Below are 22,500 nucleotides of genomic sequence, written 5' to 3'. Positions count from 1 at the left end.
ATTATGAATGAAGTGTGTTAATGATGTGTTAAGTGGGAGAACCGTACCTTCTGAGCGCTGAACTCTGGCAGCATGACACAGGTCGCTCCCACCCAGAGCGGGCACATCAGCTTATTAACGATGCCATGCACATGGTGGAGGGGCAGCGTGTGCAGGATTACATCATCTCTACTCCAGGCCCACTCGGACACCAAACCCTGAACCTACGAGACCAGGAGAAGAACAGATGTTGACCTTCAGGTGCTTGTGAGTGTCTCCATGATCCACACGTTTGGAGCGTGGGACAATCACAGAAGCAGGCCAGAGCTATTGTGCTCGAAACCTTTAAACCCGCGGTGTGAATTAATATTAACTGCTTGAGTTCAAATGGACTGAATGATGCCCACAAGCAATTCTTCAGTTCTCATTGTGCTGTGGCAAATGAACATGAGTGTTTATGGCTGGTGCTCGCGCTCACAATCACACAGTCCTGAATTAGGTCGAAACGTCTACACTTAACCTGTTGCTTTTGGTGTTATTCATCAGAATCAGAAACTTTATTTGTCATTATACAAAAGAGTACAAAGAAATTATATGCAATCCTCCTGTTTAGCGCAATAATAAATCTCCCACTTTACAAACAATTATCCTACGTGCAAAAAAACCCCACCTCCCTCCTATGTAACACGTTTTACAAATAAGTGAGAACGGTAAACAGTAAACTGGAATGTGTACAGTACAGGCCAAACGTTTGGACACATTACTATTTTTAATGTTTTTGAAAGAAGTTTCTTCTGCTCATCAAGCCTGCATTTATTTGATCAAAAATACAGAAAAAAAATTTAATATTGTGATATATTATTACAGTTTAAAATAATTGGTTTTCAATTTATTATACTTTAAATTATCATTTATTCCTGTGATGCAAAGCTGAATTTTCAGCATCATTACTCCAGTCTTCAGTGTCACATGTGACATCCAGTCTATCACATGATCCTTTAGAAATCATTCTAATATTCTGATTTATTATGAGTGTTGGACACAGTTCTGCTGCCTAATATATTTGATGAATAAAATGTTAAAAAGAACTGCATTTATTCTAAATAAAAAAATATTTTCTAATAATATAAATCTTCTTTACTATCACTTTATCAATTTAACACATCCTTGCTGAATAAAAGTATTGATTTATGTCAAAAAAAGAAAGAAAAAAATTACTGACCCCAAATTACTGACCAGTATATTGTTGTTACAAAAGATTTCTATTTTTAAAACATTTGCTTCTTTTTTTAATTTATTTTTAATTTATTTTAATTTTTTATTCATCAAAGTATCCTAAAAAAGTATCACAGGTTATGAAAAAATATTAGGCAGCAGAACTGTTTCCAACTTTGATAATGAATCATCATATTAGAATGATTTCTAAAGGATCATGTGATAGTAATGATCCTGAAAATTCAGCTTTGCATCACAGAAATAAATGATCATTTAAAGTATAATAAATTGAAAACCAATTATTTTAAATTGCAATAATATATTTTTTTTTTCTGTATTTTTGATCAAATAAATGCAGGCTTGATGAGGAGAAGAAACTTCTTTCAAAAACATTAAAAATAGTAATGGTAAAAATATATAAAACAACCATCAGGTTTTGTGTCAGTAATCTATAATAAAACTTATTAAAATGCACCTGTATGGCATTTACAGTTCCTTACATGCATTAAATTTTACTTCTTTTTTTGTTTTGGATTTTTTTCTCCAATGTAATCTTATGAATTTGTGTGTGTTCCTGTCAGTTTATGTATTTATGCATGTCATGGTCTAAAGTTGTTAGATTGTACAGCACTTCGGCTGCAGTGGCTGCTTTAAATGTGCTCTAGAAATAAAAGTGCATTGTCTTGCCTTTTGCATGATTGTCAGAAGAGAAAATAACATCAAATACACATCTTTTCTGATTACAGATGTTGCACAGAACTAAAGAAAGAGCATCTATTTATTGCGTATATTCTGCGAGCAAATCATCACTTATTAAAAAGTCTTTTGAACAGATTCATCACAAAAATTACTCTATTTCTAGAGTAATAATAAAAAAATGTCTATCCAAATTTCTATCTATGGACAGTACTGTCTTCATTTAATATTAAATTAAACCATTATTTCATTATTTAATAAAAAAAAAAAAATATATATATATATAAATTATATAAAATTATATTTGATTTAAAATGAACATACAGTAGTGGCTAAAAGTGATGTACAGAAGGGATATTTGTTTTTACTGAAAATCTAAATAGAAATATGAGGAAAATATTTTATATTTCTTAAACATTTTAAATATGAAGGAAAAACAAAACACTAAACTTGCTTACGGTATTTTATCTGACAAAACTATTTGGCCAAAAAAGGCAAACTACATGTTTAATGTTGTTTATATGTCTATGTGGTGTTTTTAATATGATTTAAGACAAACTATGTGCAAATGCATGTCAACAAGCTTATTTAAAAGGCATGAAGAAAGTATTTTCCCAGAAAAAAAAGTTTTTATGTGTCATTTTGATTATCAAAGATGAGTTTTAAGGTGTAAAACGACTGACTTCAGGGGGACTTTAAGCTTGTCCGAAGAGGCTCTCCTCTAATTTTCCACACTATTGGAAATGCAGGTCCGTGTTTGATGGGGGAAAAACTCCACAGCCTTGAGTGGCCCATGAAATTAAATAATCAGAATGATTATTCAGAGAGGCGAAGTGGAACAAAGTAAAAGAACGCAATGACATCAGGAGAGGGAGGGCGTCTCATCCCACAGCTCCCATCAAACCTAAATCGCCTCCTTCTCACACTAAATACTCAATTGTTCTCAATATCTGAGCAGGTGAAACTCCTGACCTTCCCATTTGATCCGATGCATCATCAATAATGAATATCTCCAGAACACATGCCTATCAGTGTTGTGGGTTTTGCCTTAATTCCCACAAACTGGACAACCCACTAGGGTTATTGTTATTCTAATAAAACAAGCTATTAGAGGCTTTGTGTGTTATATTAATTACTCACCCTCGCTTTGTTTCAAACCTGAACGACTTTCTTTCTCCTACAGAACACTAAAGAAGATATTTTGAAGAATGTCGTTAAGAAAACCGTTCCATTGTATTTTTTTCCATACAATGCAAGTCAATGGGAACCAACATTGGGTAAAAAATTGTAACCGTGATTTTTTTTTTTTTACAGCAGTTCAACCACTTTTTTGCTTTTATAAAACAGCCCCATCAGGCATGTAACAGTATGACTTTTTTTTGCCTATATATGGCTATGAGATTGCTTTATCATCTTTAAATTTTTGCCTATATATGGCTATGAGATTGCTTTATCATCTTTAAAGCAGGCGATAATTGCTAGCGTTTTGTTTCCCCAAACAGCTTTAAATGAGGCTCATCTGAATCTGATTTTAGATAAAGAAATATTTTAGTGTACATTTACACAACAATGATGTACTAACACGGATCCGCGAAAACGACTAAAAACGCTGCATTCTGCTGCCAGGCCAGTAGATGGCGATCTACTGGCGATCTAACACACATGTGCATGACGTCACTGTTTTCACAAATTTACACGGAGACAATAACAGTATAGTTCTCAAAAATGTGCACTTTGAAACACCTTTTTAAAAGTTTGTCGTTGTCGTGTAAATCAACGGCTAAAACGCATAAAAAGTCATTTAAAACAGTGTCGTGTAAACACCCACTAATAATGCTCTTCTGCCAAAACATAACAGCAGTGTTATTTTAGTATCCGTGTTAGTTTTATTAATATTATTATTTTAATATTTTTAGTTTTCATGTTAATTTTAGTTAAATTTTTTACTTTTCGATCTCTTTATGAACTTTTGAAGCATCAAAGTGGTAGTTGTGTAGCTGTCAATGGAGGGACAGATTATTTCAATTAAAAATACCTTAATTTGTGTTCCGAAGACGCATGAAAGTCTTACGGGTTTGGAACAACATGAGGGTGAGTAATTACTGACAGAATTTTCATTTTTGGGTGAAATAACCCTTTATGTTCTTTTAAAGGAGCCGTATGTAAGATTGTGGCCAAAACTGGTACTGCAATCACTTTCAAATGACAGTAGAGCGGTGTATCCCCTCCCCCTCCCCCTTGACTCCAGGTTGCCAGTTAGGCTGCAGGATCCAGCAGGAACGTCGGCTGCTACAAGGAGCTTCCAATGGCAAGTGACGAGTCCTACACAGTACGGTTTTTTTCGGACTTTGTCACGACGTATTTCGGATTCATAACGAGGTCTTTCAGGTTTCGTAACGTTAGACATTTTTTATCCGACACGTTTGTAGCTGCAGCTGTGGTAACTAGAGCAGAGCTGGCAACCCGGATGCCGAAACACTACTGACTTCGTGATTGGTAGATAGGTGGAGGGTGGAGCATCAGGCCAAAACACAACATGACATCATCAACATCAGTCGAGGGCTGCAACTTCACTTTTTAAATGACAATATCCTGGCCGGACTACTGTTGTCAGTGATATAAGTATTTGAAATGAACATGATTTCTTAATGTCTAGTGACATATCAGGGCCATTTTATGATTAATTGAAATACATTTCTTACATACGGTCCCTTTAACTAATAAATATATATATATAGCTTCAGTTAATAATAATAACCCTGCATCACTGAGGTCAACATCGCTGTTCAAGTTCGATAACATTTTTAGGGATGCACCGATATGAATATTTTGGCCGATACCAATAACCGATAATTCTGATATATTGATATATACCGATATATTGGCCAATAAATCTAAATCCAAATTTTTATAATTTTTGAGAGCCTGATTACAAAAACAAAAGTCTCACCATTAAAAGCAATGTCCCAAACACAATTATAATGATGTTCTCATGATAATTTTATGCAGCCGATATGACAGACTTGCGTTGCACATGTTGCACTGAACTGTATTTTTCTCTTTTTGAAGTGATTTCAATCATATTTCAAGCCATTCAAAACCATCCTTTTAAACAGTGCACATCTGAAGTGTCTCAGCTAAAGGAAATAATCCATTATTTATCAGCTTTAATATATTAGCCAAATTTTCTTATTGGGCCGATAACGATAACATTAAAATTGAACATATATCGGCCGATACCGATATGGTGGCGATATATCGTGCATCCCTAATATATACATAATATATATATATATATATTTCAGCTTTTCAGTTATTTCAGTTATCAGAATTCTTTTAACAGCTTTGGTTGAGCATAGTTACTCCTGCATCACAGGAGGTCAACATCGCTATTCAAGTTTGATAAAACTTTCATGCACCAGTTTACAAAAACAAAGCACTGGTTCACCATGGCCTGCAGACTGCTGTGTGTGTGCAGCGCTGCTTTGGGTCGTCCCGTGGTGCCGCTGGTGTAGATGAGCATCGCTGGTCTCTCTGCCCAGTCTGAGACCTCCTCCTCGGGCAACATCTGTGTGTCCTCAAACTGAAGAGTGTCTAGGCTGGAGGTGCAGGGAAGCTGTAGGCAGGGAAGCCCTAGTTTCTGGGCCAAGGGCTCGAGGGTATCAGTAAAAGGTTCTCCGGCGACCAACAGCGAGCTTTGGGAGTCTAAAATGACATATTCCAGCTCATTTAGAGGATGTTTTCTGTATAAGGGAACTGATATCCCACCACACATCCATGACGCCCACTGTGCCACGGTGTAAGATGCGTCGTTGGCACACAGAAATGAGATTCGCTCGCCCTTCAGGTCTCCTGATTGACAGGCGAGAGCTTTGGTAATGAGTCCCGCCAGGCTTCTGCTGTTTTTGTAGAGGGAGCTGTAGGTGTGGCTCCCGCTGTGATCCATAATGGCCACATTGTCTCCATACGCAGAAGCTCTGGAGAAAACGGGAGTGATTTTCCCTAGAGCTGGAGAGGTTTTGTGGATGGCTCTCTGATGCACTACATTTCCCAGAAGCCACTTCAGGGCTCTTCTGCCAGCTTTACAGTGAGGCCACACTGAAGAGCAGCTCCAGAAAGACAGCATAGCGTTTCATCCGTCTAAACCTGGGGAAATAAAATGAAAGAAAAGCACATTTTAAAGGAATAGTTCACCCAAAAATTTAAATTCCTGTCATTAATTTCTCACCCTCATGTCGTTGCAAACCTGTAAGACTTTCATTCATATACATTTTCTGATAAAAAAAGTAGGTTTCTGATAAAAAAACTAATTTTTTCCCCCATATTTATGTAAGGGCCGGTAAAAATGCTGACAGGAAAAGTAAGAATCTTTAATGTTAAATCCTGTGTTGTGAGTAATGCCTATTATTTGGCTATTTTTAATCATTGTTTTCATTTATATGGACTGTATATTAAAGGAAAAGTTCACCCAAAAATGTCAATTCTGTCATTATTTACTCACCCTCATGTCGTTCTAATCCCGTAAGACTTTCATTCATCGTTTCGTTCAGTCTACGCAACTACCACTTGAAGTGCATCACACACATGACCAGCGTCGGCCAATAGTGAGCCTACGTGTGACGTACAACACAGAAGCGCTGCGCAGTTACACTACGTGAAAAAACTCGAGGCCCAGAGAGAAGGAAATGAATAGTGGAATAAAGTCGTTATTTTAGTTTTGTTTTTGCGCACAAAAAGTATTCTCGTCGCTTTATAAACTTAAGATTGAGCCACTGGAGTCACTTGGACTATATTAACGATGTCTTTAATACATTTTCTGGGCCAGCAAGTTATAATGTCTTAGAAGCCTATGGAGGAGTGAGCCAGCTCTCAGATTTAATCAAAAATATCTTAATTTGTGTTCCGAAGATGAACGAAGGTCTTACGGGGTTGGAACAACATGAGGGAGAGTAATTACAGACAGAATTTTCATTTTTGGGTGAACTAACCCTTTAAAGTTTTCACTTTTTGAGGATGAGCAAAAACGCACCGTTTTGTGTGTGTCCCTTTAAATGCAAATGAGCTGCTGCTCCCAACACAGAGGGCGGAGCTTCAAGAGCTTGCACACACAGACATGCACTGAAAATGTAAAAAACTTTTAGCCTTTTATGTTCAAACCGGATTCAGACAATTATGGAGAGACTCGAGAAGAAGTGACAACATGTAGAACAGGACATTTCTGAATGGTTAGTTGATGAATTTATGTAGCTTATGTGTAGTTATCTTCTAGTCATTGACTAGCATATTCTGTCATGATAATCATTAAATCGTGTTCCCGGGGGTGGGGTTTATGTAAATCTTAGGGTTCATGATGTCACTAACCCGGGAGGAATGTGGTGTAGTCTCTACCAGCCGTTTGTTGTAGTTAAAAACCATTTATTTTAAAGCAAATATCTCCCTTTGCTTTGAACTTTGAGCGTCGTAACTTTGCAGATGTTGTTTATGATCAAACAGCAACATTACACACTAACTAAAGCTAGAAAAGTCAAATCATAATCATCCACCCCTTTAAAGAGAAAATAAAATGAAACAAAAGCAAATTTTAAAGGGATAGTTCACCCAAATATCATTAATTACTCACCCTCGTTCCAAACCTGTAAAATTTTCATTCATCTTCGGAAAACAAATGAAGATATTTTTAATGAAATCTGAGCCAGTTCTGTTCCTCCATTGACAGCTACGCAACTACCACTGTGACGCTTCAAAAATTTCATAAAGAGATCGTAAAACTAATCCATATGAATTGAGCGGTTTAGTCCAAATTTTCTTAAGAGACTCGATCGCTTTATATGATAAACAGATTTAAATTAAGCATTTATTCACTTATAAACATTGATCAGCGAACATTGTCATAACTTGTTTAAACTCCTCCCATCCGTTTACGCACAAACAGAACAACAGCCATAACTATGTTAAACTCTGATATCTCCCTATTTGACCATGTGCTATGGCAATGTGTGCCACTGTTCAATATTAAGTGCAATAATAATTCATGTCAAAGATTCAATGACTCATTCATAAACAAATGCCTCATTCTTGAATGAATCAGATGTTTGAACGAATCGTTTGAATCAATGACTCGCTCATTAAGACGGTCACTTGCCGCCACCTACCGCCGTTTAGTTTCATGTTTTAAAGTATCTTTTTTTCCTCAACATTTCTTATTTGTATTCTCCAAAAAATATTTAAAACAATATCATAACATTAATTAATGCACTTGTAATTTTTCAGTGTAAATGATTTAATTTGATTGGTAACAGCCCCATAATGTCTTATTATTCAAATTTATTTGTTGATCAAATTTAAGAATTTAAAATGAAAGATGAAGCATTAATTTCATAAGATTAGACCGGGGCAGCAAAAATGTTGAGCCCTAATGTGTGAGTTCGGTTGATGAATGTTTATATGTGAATAAAAGCCTAAATTAAATCTATTCATCATATAAAGTATTGAAGTCTCTTCAGAAAATTTGGACTAAACCTCTCAATACATATGGATTAGTTTTATGATCTCTTTATGAACTTTTTAAAGCCTTCAAGTGTTGTGTAGACTCAACGAAACGATGAATGAAAGTCTTACGGGATTAGAACGACATGAGAGTGAGTAAATAATGACAGAATTTACATTTTTGGGTGAACTTTTCCTTTAATATACAGTCCATAAATGAAAACAATTATTAAAAATAGCCAAATAATAGGCATTACTCAACACAGGATTTAACATGAAAGATTCTTACTTTTACTGTCAGCATTTTCACTGCCCTTACATAAATATGCTAAAAATGATCAACCTATTTTTATGTCAGAATTTTTATTTTATTTTGATGGTCTACTTTAGACATTCACGCAATTACACGTCAACTAGCAGTTATTAAAGTATTAGTAGACTGTCTGCTTAATATCTGCTAACACTAGGCTATATTTTGATGATTCAATTCAGACATTCTAGTAACTTTGCAAATACATGTCCTCTAGCAGTCGTCATTAGAGTATTAGTAGACTGTTAGAGTTCGTGTTAATAGAATAAGTTGACATGTGAGTTCAAAAGTTACTTATAGTCAGTATGTCTAAAGTGTACTATAGAAATAAAATGTACCCACTTCTTTTTTTATTATTAAAGATACCCTTACCTTTATTATTCATTCGTTCATTCATTATTTTTCGCAAACTGCACTATGGACCCCAAGCATAATAAAAGTAAATCTCAAAACAACAGTGGTGCACATACAACATATCATTCCGCGTTTCTTAGGCTTCGAAAGACTCACTACTCGAAAGGTTATTCTATATAATGTTTTCTGATGTCGCTACGCATAAAATCATAACAGAACTATAATACTTTCCTCAATCAAACATGCAGAATAATGCCTTTCTTACCTAAAGTCATACTGGAGACGGTGCGCCGTATAAATGAATCCGTGTGGAAATCGAAGCGAAGCGGAACCTTTATTTAAAGGACCTTGTCCTTGTGTCTTTTAGCTTGCATTTTATAAGGCACAGTGGCACAGCAATATCTTTAGATTTTATTTCAGCTTTTAACTTGCGATTAGAAAGAATGGGAAAGTGTTTTAAGTAAAATGTTATTTTTGTTTTCATTAGAGACTTGAATTGTTTTAATTGTTAAAACCTTGTTTTAGTGACATGAATGTCATCAGGTAGAAATTATTAGCATCTTTAGGCATGTTAGGAATGCTAAAAATATATATACAATGAAATGACAACAATACAGTTTTTAAAAATTATGTTTTTTGCTGAAAAGTCAAATACGTAATACTCATACATAAAATAGGATGAACATTTATGAGACAGACAGACAGATGGACTAAAGCTGGTGAGTATTGACATCTAAGCTTGCGTGTATTTTGCCATCACACTGTTATCACCCAAGCTTCATCATGCCAACTGGTTTTGGCATCAGCTCACAGCACGGGCACACTTAGCCACCAGCTGGCAGTCGCGGGCCTCAAATAAGAATTGTTCAGACATGGCACTCATTCAAAAAGTTCTCACTTCCCTAAACCCCTCCGTGGTAAATAGGGATGGCATGTTCCTGCAAAACTGAAAGCTTTGTCTGAGAATCTCCCCTCCGGTTTGAGAAGTAGTATCGTCAACGAACGATCCATTCACAATCACAGAAAGAGCTGGAAGCGAGGACACCCTCCTTAAGGCGTTAAACGCTCAACAGATCATTGATTCTTAACGCTTTGCTTTGTATTGCATGTAATGCAGACGTTTCGATGGAGCGCCCTTGTTTCGTGAGGATTTTCTTTTTGATGGAATCAGGCTTGGATCCCGGCATGTTCGTGGTACAAATTTTGAAATTCCAGCTGCTCTTCAAACATATCAGATTGGATTGGATTGGAAAATGACCGAAAGCTGACCGAAGAACATAAGGGAACCTGGTGAGCGTATATTTGACGCGCAGCTATACGATGGCTATCCGCCAGCCCTGTATCTTCTCGGTCTCGGTGTTAGCAACTAGCATGTCCGGCAGTGGGCGCCAACTCCGCATTGGGTTGGCCAAGGATTCTCTGAAAAATGTGGGAGATGAGATGAGAGAAGCCCCCTCTTTTCGTAAAGATTCGGAGAGTGAATAGGGAACGAAAATCAAGGGGTGTTCCAAAAACATGTGTCAGGTTGGCACCAGATGAGAATGCCTTGGCAAGCGCCTCGCTCTCCCCCTCTTGCCCCTCTTTAAACACATGGCACGTTGACGGCAGCATCTGGCTGCGTTGACTCTCAGCAGCTGCGCTTTGTCTATGCCAGTTGGGATGCTTGGCACTGCCACTTCATCAACTACCTGTGGCTTCTCCTGGGCGTGAAGCGGGCGATGAATTATTTGGTGCTGCAGCTGCAAACTTGACTTCGTTCCAAGAGATACAGTTGTGTAAACACGTGCTAGACTCATGGCACACATAAACAAATGCTTTGCATACTTGGGCAACTTGCATACAGGAGGACAACTCTGCATCTGGGCTTAGTTTATTCAACATTGGGCGTCTGGTCTCTTGAGGAAGTTCACAACATTACTACATAGAAACCTTTGTACTCTATTATACAAGGAAATACTGCTTTTTGCCCATTTTTTTTCTGAACAAGCCATGAAAGAGTGAGAAGAAGCCTTTTCTGTACTACTTGAAAAGCTTTGAGGAATTTATTGATTATAATACATGAAAAATACCCCCTTTTCCTGGATTATTCCATATGAGTTCCCCAGGGTTCGCTGCTGGGTCCTATTATGTTCCATTTTTATTCTATTTCTCTCCTTATTTGTAAGTCGGTTTAAGGATTAAATGCAAATTCAACATTTGTTGAAATTGTTGAAGACTGTGCCAAGCTTCCCTAATGCTGCTCTCCAGCTGTGCCTAAATGTGTGGTTTACAATGGACTGCTACTAAAAACACATCTGAGGAATTTGTTAACTATAATATAGACACCCTTTTCCTGGATTATTCCATATGAGTTCCCCTGGGTTCGCTACTGAGTCCTATTATGTTCCATATTTATTCTATTGCTCTCCTTATTTGTAAGCTGCTTTAAGGATTAAATGTAAATATAATATTTGTTGTATTAAATAAGAAATATAGACTATGTCAAGCTTCCCTAATGCTGCTCTCCAGCTTTGCCAAACTGTTTGGTTTACAATTGACTGCTACTTAAAACACGTCTGAGGAATTTGTTGACTATACATGTATATGAAAAAGACAGCCTTTTCCTGGATTATTCCACGTGAGTTCCCCAGGGTTCGCTACTGGGTCCTATGATGTTCCATGTTTATTCTGCAACATTTGTTGTATTAAATAAGAAATAATGAATCAAGCATCGCTAATGCTGCTCTCCAGCTGTGCCAAAATGTGTGGTTTGCAATGGACTGCTACTTAAAACAGGTCTTTCCATGTTGGATTTCCTAGGATTTTCCTCAACTCTGTTGTTCAGACATATCAGCGCTCTAAAGCAGTTACAAGCTTTCCTCATTTGGAAAGCATCATTCGCTTTCTCCAGGGGTAACTGTCATGTTCTTTAAATTTTGCAAAAGTTCAAAACCTCCAGAGGATCTCAGACATCGCAGCCTTTTAATAAAACAACAAACTCTGCTCTATTCGAGAGGAACGGGGGGAGTACTTACACCAGAGTGGAGCAGCTAAGGCAGCATCAAGCAGCAAAAACATGTCAAGCTTTGTTTTTTAAGTTAACTAGACATCCGTTATGTTCTGAGGCCTGACATCCGCAGAGCCACGTGACCCAGATTGGATTGAATTTACAAGTTTTGTTTTTTAGGTGTTTTGTAAATGGAGACAGATTATATCTGTCAGGATTCAAAGACAGCAGTTTTCTGCTTCTGGTGACCCACTGGGAGTTTGGCTCCATCTGTGCCAGCCTGACCCAGTTTAGCCCACGGCCACGTCCAACTGTTCAATGTCTCGAGCATATGTGCAGTTGCAGGGGGATAAGCGATCCTCACCACGCGGGATCGAGAAAAACGCGTTGCAGACATGACACTGGACCTGACTCCAGTCTGCCTTCTTCCCAGAGCATATGTCAGGAAAAGGGCTGGCCTTCAGGACCCAAACATTGGAGTTATTCTGCTTTGAGAACTGAATGGTTTGACGTTTTTGCGTTTGCGTTTGTGTTTGTATGAGCATGGATGGTGATTTTGCTTTTGAATCTTGATTTGTGGATTATAAGTGAATGTTAATTTGAGAGAGGGAGAGATACTGTACTCACCATACAGTACATAACATGATGGTAACACTTTACAATAAGGTTCATTAGTTAACATTAGTTAAATACATTAGTTAGTTTGAACTAATAATGAACTGCACTTATTATACAGCATTTATTCATCTTAGTTAATATTAATTTCAACATTTACTAATACTTGATTCAAAATCTTGTTAACATTAGTTAATACACTTTGAACTAACATGAACAGCTTTATTTTTATTAACTAACATTAACAAAGATTAATAAATACAATAACAAATGTATTGCTCATGGTTAGTTTGTGTTAGTTAATACATTAACTAATGTTAACTAATGAACTTATTGTAAAGTGTAACCCATGATAAAGCAGTAAGAAGTAAAAAATCTCATTGGTCCAAAATCCTCCTCCTTAAAATTATACAGTAAATGTGATATATATTCTGATTGGCTGTGATTGAGTCATGTTTCATAGCAGTTACAGTGTGGAAAGATAATAGTTTGTCACTAGAAGCTTGGGTAACGCTTAAGATTACAGCACGGAAAGTACTGCGTAAGTAAGAATAGGTTACAGCGTACCTTTCGGTAAGTACCATAAAGTACGTACGTGTTGGTATTTGGGAACAATATGTAAAATTTGGGGAATAAAGGGGTAAAGTGTTGTAAACCTGTTTTGAATTAAGTTGTTTTACAAATTACGGTTTCAGAGTCAGTGATATCAGATTGTATATGTAATTTTATTGTACTTCCCCAGTAACTTCATGGAACAAGAGTATTTTCCCCAGTATTTAAGGAAAAATAAACTTGCAATAGTTTTATTGAAATAGTTCTTGAAACACGGAAGCCCAAACTTAATCAGTGCACTTTTGGCATTAAAAAAATACAGTATGAATGCAAATGCACATTTAAAAAAAAATATATTTATGTATTGATACGCTATTACAACAAAAATAGTAGAATAAGTACCCCTTAGTTCTAAAATACTTACATTATGAATAATTTGTTAATTTTCCTGGTTGTTACGCCTTTATTTCCCAAACTTAATTGTTCCCTTATACTTACACGTACACACTTTATAGGTATATTAAAATTACTGAAAGTTATGCCGTAAATTCGTTTTACTTGCGCAGAACTTTCCGGGCTGTAATCTAAAGCGTTCCCGAAGCTTGTCACATTGTGTCTGGTTAGGACACTGTGTGGGAAAGAAGGAGAACATTATCAACATTGTTTATTTTGTAATTTTGTCAGGACTGTGATTTAAAGGTAAAATGAAGCCATATAAAAAATTATACAATCAACAAGTTATGACAACATATATTTTTTACATTGCTTTTAACTCATCAAATAAAATAATTTTCAACTTTTTTATAAGTTATACAAGATTCAACTATTTTTAAACTAAGTCAGTTTAATGTATTTTAATTTGAGGTGACTTAAACATCTAAGTTGGTTATACTTAAAAAATTTAAGGCAGCAACTTTTTTTTTTATAGTGCGCAGTCAAAGTGCACTGACTTAAAGGATTGTGTGCATGCAATTCATCAATTACAAACCTCAAGTTACTGTATGAAAACTGACACTAAACAGTTTTCCGGGTCCTAACAGGCTTTGGGGTCGGGGTAACAGACCTCTAGCATTATCTGCATTAGCCAGCGCAGATGGAGAGAAAGAAGCAGGGCTTCCCCGATAACCAGGGCAGTGGAAACTGGCACTATTGGCAGCTCGGCAGATGTGTGGACAGTATCGGTGCCAAAGCTTGTGCCCGCTGGGAGCAGAGTGTTAGATGCACATATGGGTCCTCATGCTGGTGTTCAGCTGATGCAGCAAGACGGAAATGACAGAAACAGCTCTCAGTCAGGCCGTGCCTCATATCTATCACTCTCTTTCAACACAGATAACTGCATTTGAACAAAACATGAGTGATGCCTGCTTGTGCAAAACTGCTGCTATACCGTCCTGGGGCATTATGGGTGACTGTCGCTATAAGCTGAGTGGATGTTAACATCTTACTATGGAGTTGCAAAGATGTTTAGTAGTGTGTTTCCCGTACAATGACATAACTCGCTGCTTAACTATCATAGTACGATGCATCATTGAATAAATAAACGAACTATTCACGACTGTTTCCCGAAACCATATTGTCGCAAATTGGTCGTTCAACCGATGTTTAATGATGTCACGCAGGTGTTGGAGTAATACATTTTTTTAATGAATCTGTTTGAGATTGAATTAACGCTAGATGTTTCTCTATAAATTACAGACATGCATCTGAGGACTATTTCTAGTTTTTCCTCAGTTATTTTGCTTTATTTCCAGATTCAATCATCGGCTCGTTCAATAACGCTTCAATAACAACGCTTTAAATCTCTTGACAAACTAAAATATGTAAATGACATTTGTATGTATCCTAAATAAAATATATAGATTGTCCTGAATATCAGCTTGCTTATTTTGCTCAAGATCAGGATGTATTGAGTCCACATGTCATGCAAACATGAAACTCTTCTAACCACAGATCGAGAGTGTCGTTACACACACACACACACACACACACACACACACACACACACACACACACACACACACACACACACACACACACACACACACACACACAACTCTGCGATGCTGTTTGCGAAGGTTCATTGGAACGATGGTTTTGGGAAACATGACTCGTTGAACTGCTGATAACGGTGAACTTGCGACCATAGTTGGCTAACGATGCTTTCGATAAACGCACCCCTGATTGGTTTCTTATTCATCCAAAGAGCCCATCCCCAAGTCGTTGTGTCCCAATGACCCAGTGCAATTGGTTGGATTACAAGTTGGAATCCACTGTCTTTGCCCTGTCCCCTTTTTACTCAGAATACCTGTGGGTGAATTGTGGTTTGCTTACATCACCCATGTTAATACCACTGTTGATTTCTAGCAGTAGTAACTATTAACGCCTCAGGATGAGAAGATGCCAGCTTCACTGTTTTATTCATGTTTTTTGTTGCTTGTGTTGGTCTCCCACGTATTTATTGCAAGAGATACAAAGGCAACTTGTTTGGAGACAAGCAGCAATTACTATAATGCTGTATTACTATAAGAACTGTGACCTGGAGCATAGATGCATATTATTTGTCATCAACAGTGTTTTAATTTCGGGATTTAGAACAGGTTACAGTAGAAAAGTAGGAATCCTACTAACTGTAAACCATGAATAAGTTTTGAGTCAAAGTTTAATACGTAGGGTTTGTCCTAGAATTAAAGTCTCCCTCTAGTCAATGATTTTATCCCTTAAAACTCATCTTTGATCAGTTTTTTCCTTGAATTTTTTTTTGTCATGCCTTAAAATATCTTGAATGTAACTCGACACCCTTGCCTCATTTAGTAAACGCGGTTCTATGGATATGCAGATGAGCCCCGCCTCCACTCACTCGCTGCATCTCGTTGACGATCACGCGTTGATCTGATTGGTTACAAGGTAGTTTGTGACGTCAGAAACACCAGCGATTTCAAAGCGTGTTTTTGAGACTGTCTTTGGTTCACTGCAGTTTTAAGGAGGAAATACTCAGCAATGCTGTCGACTTATGAACTTACACATGGTTTGTCTTAAAGCAGATTAAAAACACCACATAGACATATAAACAACATTAAAAGCTTTAAGAACCTCATGGGAACCACTGGAGGTGTAATGACTGTATGACAAACATTTATGTTAGAAAAATCTAGTTTTGTATAGGGTTTGACCTAGTATTAAGAATCTCATAAGAAACCACTAATGATGTTCATCACAAATGTGTGTTTTGCTGAGGACTGATTCTTGAAACACAGATTGGGCATTTGCTCTTTGTTTCACAGTCAGTCTCTGCTGGCCATTACCGTCCTCATGGCACTCCAGTTTACTGATAGTCTCCCTCTAATGAGTTATTGATCCACTCTGTTTTCTCTTTGCTTTCTTTCGAGGCAACGGAAATGACTGCACAGGAGAGACAATCAGGGCTTTCCCAATCCAACTTACAATGTCCTCTTTAGACCTGCACTAGTTCTGCAGGTCACAAAAAAAAGAAGAAAAAAAGATTGCAAGAGGTTTGTTTTGAAATAATGATGATAGGGGCTGCTTTACACATCACAGATGTTCATTTGCATTTGTAGAGAGATGGCAGAACTCATGTGGTTCTGAACCCAGCAATGCCAAGCTTGTGCATGAAAACTGAGGATGATTTATCATGCACACTCACTAGATTTGCTACCATCTATGGCTTGTAACATTTGTGATTTGTGATTCACAACCAATCAAATTGCATGTGGTTAAAGAGCGACATGGCGGATAACTGTTTTTCTATGTTCTATGACCAATTTTATAGGAAAATAAATGCCATTTTAATAATTTCGTAAATTGTTTGTTGAAAACTATGTGGGATTTTTGGTGATGTCACGCAAAAAGAAAAGACACTTATTTCAGAGGTGAAACAAGTTTTGGTTACGTTTTATTTCGATAGTCCACTTTAGACATTCTACTAACTACAAGTAACTTTGCAAGTACATGTCAACTAGCAGTCATTAGAGTATTAGTACATTGTCTGCTAACACTTTATTTTGATGCTCCCCAACAGATTCTATAAGTTTGCAACTACGAGTCAACTTATTCTACTAACCCGGACTCTTACAGTCTCCTAACAGTCTAATACTCTTACGAGAGTTATTTGACATGTAGTTGCAAAGTTACAGTGCTATGCATAAGTTTAGACACCCATGCTAAAGTTGACTAAAAAGAGGAATAAAAAATCATCTTTTGGAAATTGAACTTAATGCCTTAATTAAAAAAAATAGAAAAAATCCAACCTTTAAGGACACCAATTTTCTTTGTGAATGAATAATGTATCGTAAATCAATAAATGTTCTTCCTTAAAATCCAGGGTGCATAAGTCTGGACAACCCTATGTTAAACTCCCATAGAGGCAGGCAGATTTTTATTTTTAAAGGCCAGTTACTTCATGGATCCAGGATACTATGCATCCTGATAAAGTTCCCTTGGCCTTTGGAATTAAAATAGCCCCACATCATCACATAGCCTTCACCATACCTAGAGATTGGCATGGGGTACTTTCCATAAGATCATCTCTCAATGCAAATCAAACCAGCTATTAGGCTAACTGAAATAAAACCATGCCAATCTCTAAATTTATTTATTTACGATACATTATTCATTCACAAAGAAAATTGGTGTCCTTAAAGGTTGGATTTTTTCATTTTTTTTCATTAAGGCATTAAGTTCAATTTCCAAAAGATGATTTTTTATTCCTCTTTTTAGTCAACTTTAGCATGGGTGTCTAAACTTATGCATAGCACTGTATATATAGCTAGTAGAATGTCTAAAGTGTAACATAAGTTTTAATAGATGAGAGACTACAAAGGCTTTTTTTCCCCTTCGGGATACCATGCAATGATATCATGCAATGTGCACAACAAGATTAGAGACCATGTGAGTCATGGTACACAGGTTTAGTCACTGTAAAAAAAAATTCTGTAAAAAACTGTAAATTTGGTGTAAATCTATTTCATTCTGAAGCAATATTCTCACCAGTGTTCTATCAGCTTTGAAATCTTTAAATCTGCATATTTGTGATATAATATTATTAAACGTAGGCGTCATCTTTCATTTTAAATTATTAAATTTGATCAATAAATTAAATTAAGTAAATAAAAAAAGACACTATAGGGCTGTTACCAAAATCATTTACACCAAAAAAAAAATTCATTAAATAATGTTATGATATTGTTTTAAGCATTTTTTTAAACTACAAATAAGAAATGCTGGGGGAAAATTATACTTTTAAACATGAAACTAAACCGCCAGTAGGTGGCAGCAGGTGACCGTCTTAATGAGCGAGTCATTGAGTCATTCATTCAAACGATTCGTTCAAACGTCTGATTCATCCAAGAATGAGGCAGTTGTTTAATAATTTTATAAGAAAATTATAAATAATATATAAGAAAATATAATAATAAAAATAATTGTTTTATTTATTTTGCCAATGGTCAAAAGTCTGGCTCTGTATCTTGCATAAGAATCACCTGTCCAGTCAAGGATAATTTGTCTTTGTATGCATTTGTCCCTCAATGTTCTGTTGTTTTGTCAAAAGTTATTGTATTTTTTATGTTCTATTTAATTTTTTTTATTATAATTATCTTTCATTCTCATCATCGTTATCGTTGTTCTGTTTGTTGTGTGAAAAATCAAAAATGCTAATATAAATGTGTAAAAAAAAGAAGCATCCATTATATTTGAAATAGATATATTTAGAAACATTATAATTGTCTTTACTGTCACTTTTGATCAATTTAAAGGGATAGTTCGGCCAAAAATGATATTAAACCCATGATTTATTCACCCTCAAGCCGTTCGAGATGCATATGTCAATCATTTTTCAGACGAACATTTTTGCCCTCAGCCTTCTGATCGTTGCCGGAAGCCAGGTATTTTCATTTATAAAGTTTTAAATATGTATATTTTTACGACAAAACCACACGGATTACCCTCAGAAGGCCTTCGTTTATCCCCCTGGAGCCGGATGGATTACTTTTGTGAAGGATGCATGCACATTTTTGGGACTTGAAGGAGGTGGACCCCATAACTTGACATTATAACCACTGAAAGATCTAAGACATTTTCTAAAATAACTGAAAATGTGTTCGCCTGAAAAATGATTGACATATGCATCTTGAACGGCTTGAGGGTGAGTAAATCATGGGTGTAATATCATTTTTGGCTGAACTATCCCTTTAATGCATTATTTTTTAATAAAAGTCAAAAATACTTGTTTTTAAGTATTTAAAAATACTTTAAATACTTATTTACTTACCCTCTTTACTTACTTTTATATACTTTTAAATACCCCCTAAAAAAAAAAAAAAAAAAAAGTCTGGCTCTGTGAACCTAAAGATGCATCAACTTTGTATGAGGATGAAGTCGATTTCTGGGATGTGGCACCAAAACCACACTTCCTATTACAGCAGGCTCTCTCTCTCTCTCTCTGTCTCTCTCTGTCTCTCTCTCTGTCTCTCTCTCTCTCTCTCTCTCTGTCTCTCTCTCTGTCTCTCTCTCTCTCTCTCTCTCTCTCTCTCTCTCTCTCTCTCTCTCTCTCTCTCTCTCTCTCTCTCTGTCTCTCTCTCTGTCTCTCTCTCTCTCTCTCTCTCTTTGTGTGAGACTGTCACAGCACTGTTGAGAGACGGCGGGCACCATATGTTGTCTAGCCTCTCTTCGCTGTAGAGATGATGCTGTGAGTGCATGTGGCTGAGGGCAAACTTTGAATAGGTGATAAGCAAGAAAGAATGATAGAGCAAACGCTCCATCTTTTTTTTCATTTTCTTTAGCTTGTGTGTTTTTGTGTCTTTTCCTTCTTGCACGTTGGTGACAAGACTTTAATGGTGTACTACGAAAACTGATAGTTCTGGTTATTATTAATTTGTTAAAGTCTCCCTGTGGTGAAACTCAAGCTTTTAATGTTGTTTATATGTCTATGTGGTGTTTTTAATATGCTTTAAGACAAACCATGTGTAAGTTCATAAGTCGACAGCATTGCTGAGTATTTTCTCCTTAAAACTGCAGTGAACCAAAGACAGTCTCAAACACACGCTTTGAAATCGCTGGTGTTTCTGACGTCACAAACTACCTTGTAACCAATCAGATCAACGTGTGATCGTCAACCAGTGGATCTCTGAGCTGAGGGAGTGAGTGGAGGCGGGGCTCATTTGCATATTCATAGAAGTGCGCATACTAAATGAGGCAAGGGTGTCGAGTTACAGTCAAGATATTTTAAGGCATGAAGATGTTTAAATATGTCATTTTGGTGATCAAAGATGAGTTTTCACGGATAAAATTATTGACTTCAAGGGGACTTTAAATGGATTTAGTGATATCTTCATCAACCCTCCACACATTTAGTTTTATTTATAATTATTTAACTTAAAATGAATCACAGATAGCTTTTTGCAAATGACTTCGAGCGTAGTTTTGAAAAGAGACTAAGATGTTTGTTTCTAAGGTTTTGAAAGGGCGCGTGTTCAGAATTCATCTCGGATGTGTTTTCATTACCACTTTGCATCTTGAGCAGAGCGGTTCAGTCCTGCTCTAAATCACAGGATGGATTGTTAGGCACGCGTGTTATTAATTTTTTCAGGTCCCGTGGCGTCTGTATGAATCTTAATGCTGCTGACTGGGCTGCTTGTGTTATCGACTTTCTTTAAAATATGAAGAGGTTTGCTGGAAGCGCCCGGGGTCATTAGCTGATGAGTGGGCTCAAATCCCTCTCCGAGGCTGTGTGGCTTCACCGTGTTAAATGTGCTCCTAAAATATTCATAATCATACTCGCACACACATAATACTTGAGCGTGGTGGTTGAGCAGCATGTGTGTGTGTGTGTGTGTGTGTGTGTGTGTGTGTGTGACGATCAATATTTAAATGCATTCCTGTTTTTGTGTGTGTGGTTAATTAGCTGCAGTTCTTAAGCCAAGAAGTTGTGAGCAGATTAAGGGTAACGCTGTCAGTCACAAGATAATTGCTATTTCATAAATGCTTCTGCTTACCACTTGGTTAAAATCACAATCTGATGGTTGCATTGAGCATGAGAGATATTGGGTTTGAGTCTTGCATTGTGTAAACTGCTTTTAACTTATACTATCAGCAGATTGATGTTTCTAATAACAATCTGGAGCTGTTTCTTTGCTGTTGTGAGCATCTGCTGGCTTTTGTAATGTAGGCCTATACAGTAGTATTAAAGGTCCCATTGCATGGATTATTTTATTATTTTAGAATGTTTCCTGGGGTGCCCTTATAATGTTAGTATGTTTTTTAGATCAAAAGTTGTTATAATTTAGAAATAAAAGGCGTATTTCCTAGCCTGATTTTAGCCTCTGATTTGAACGCTCTGTTTGAAGGGGCGTGTCTGTGTGAGACTTCAGTGTAAACGCCCACTGCTGTGATTGGCTGTGAGACTTCAGTGTAAATGCCCACTGCTGTGATTGGCTGACATGCTTGCATATGAAATAGCTAGCATTACATGTGGAACTCTCTCGAAAACTTTTACTATTACAGCTATTATACGTTTTTACTATTACAGCTATCGAGATTAACGAATCGTGAGAAGTTTTTTAAGTATTTAGATCTATTCCCATCACATAAAAGGTTGCAGTGATGAGCATTGAGCAGATGACAGCCCGTTGATCGCGTGAATGAAGATCTTATTGCAACGCAGTTTCTGCACTCTCACTAATGATTTCACCAATGCAAACATGAGGTAAGTACAGTAAGAGCTTCGTTGTGCAGCGTAACAGCGTCATTGATTTCATAACGAGTTTTGGCAAGTGTCCAGATAAACTCGCGCTGTGTGATTGACAGCTTTGGCGATTGGAAAGGGATTGTTCTTTGATCGCTTTCTTTATATATATTAATCACAGTTTAAGTAAGATTATTTTCATCCTACTAAGAGAAACGACGTGAAGTTGATCGTTTAGTCACTGGCTTGATTTACTGATGCATAAACAGTATTGAACGACTTTGAGAGAAAGATTATCTGTCTGAACTTGAACTCGTTTGCAAGCCATGATGTCTCTCGAGGAAAAACCAGTATCGCGCTTTTTTCTCATGGACAGCCAAATTCTTTTTGCGGGCAAAGCAGAGAAAGGGGAGGTAACCTTTCCCCTTATGACGACATAAGGGGAAGATTTCTAGATTCGCCCGTCTGAGCTTTCATTTTCTCAAAAATACCCAGGGCTTAGTTTACACCCATCAAAACGTCTAGCCACTGGGGGACCATAGGCAGGCTAGGGGAACTCATATTAAGGTTAAAAAACCTCATAAAGTGAAATTTTCATGCAATGGGACC

General features: G+C 36.8%; 1 protein-coding gene across 2 annotated transcripts in view; it reads right to left on the bottom strand.

Annotated features, from left to right (window-relative positions):
* The window catches only part of acsf3 (acyl-CoA synthetase family member 3), an 81,975-nt gene extending 72,615 nt beyond the window's left edge, over nt 1-9,360 (bottom strand). Inside the window, exons 1-3 of one of the 2 annotated variants that reach the window (XM_082160973.1) lie at nt 9,306-9,360; nt 5,339-6,036; nt 48-203 (exon numbers count right to left, since the gene is read on the bottom strand). In XM_082160973.1, the coding sequence (XP_082017099.1) occupies nt 48-203; nt 5,339-6,016 (834 nt within the window). In that variant the 5' untranslated portion in view covers nt 6,017-6,036; nt 9,306-9,360. Of the gene's footprint in view, nt 1-47; nt 204-5,338; nt 6,037-9,058; nt 9,256-9,305 lie in introns of those variants that run through there. The other variant, XM_082160974.1, reaches the window with a different exon arrangement.
* Nucleotides 9,361-22,500: the final 13,140 nt, after the last annotated feature.

This window comes from Leuciscus leuciscus (assembly GCF_965113295.1).
Source record: "Leuciscus leuciscus genome assembly, chromosome: 2".
NCBI lineage: Eukaryota > Metazoa > Chordata > Actinopteri > Cypriniformes > Leuciscidae > Leuciscus > Leuciscus leuciscus.
This window is presented reverse-complemented; position numbering and strand designations above follow the sequence as displayed.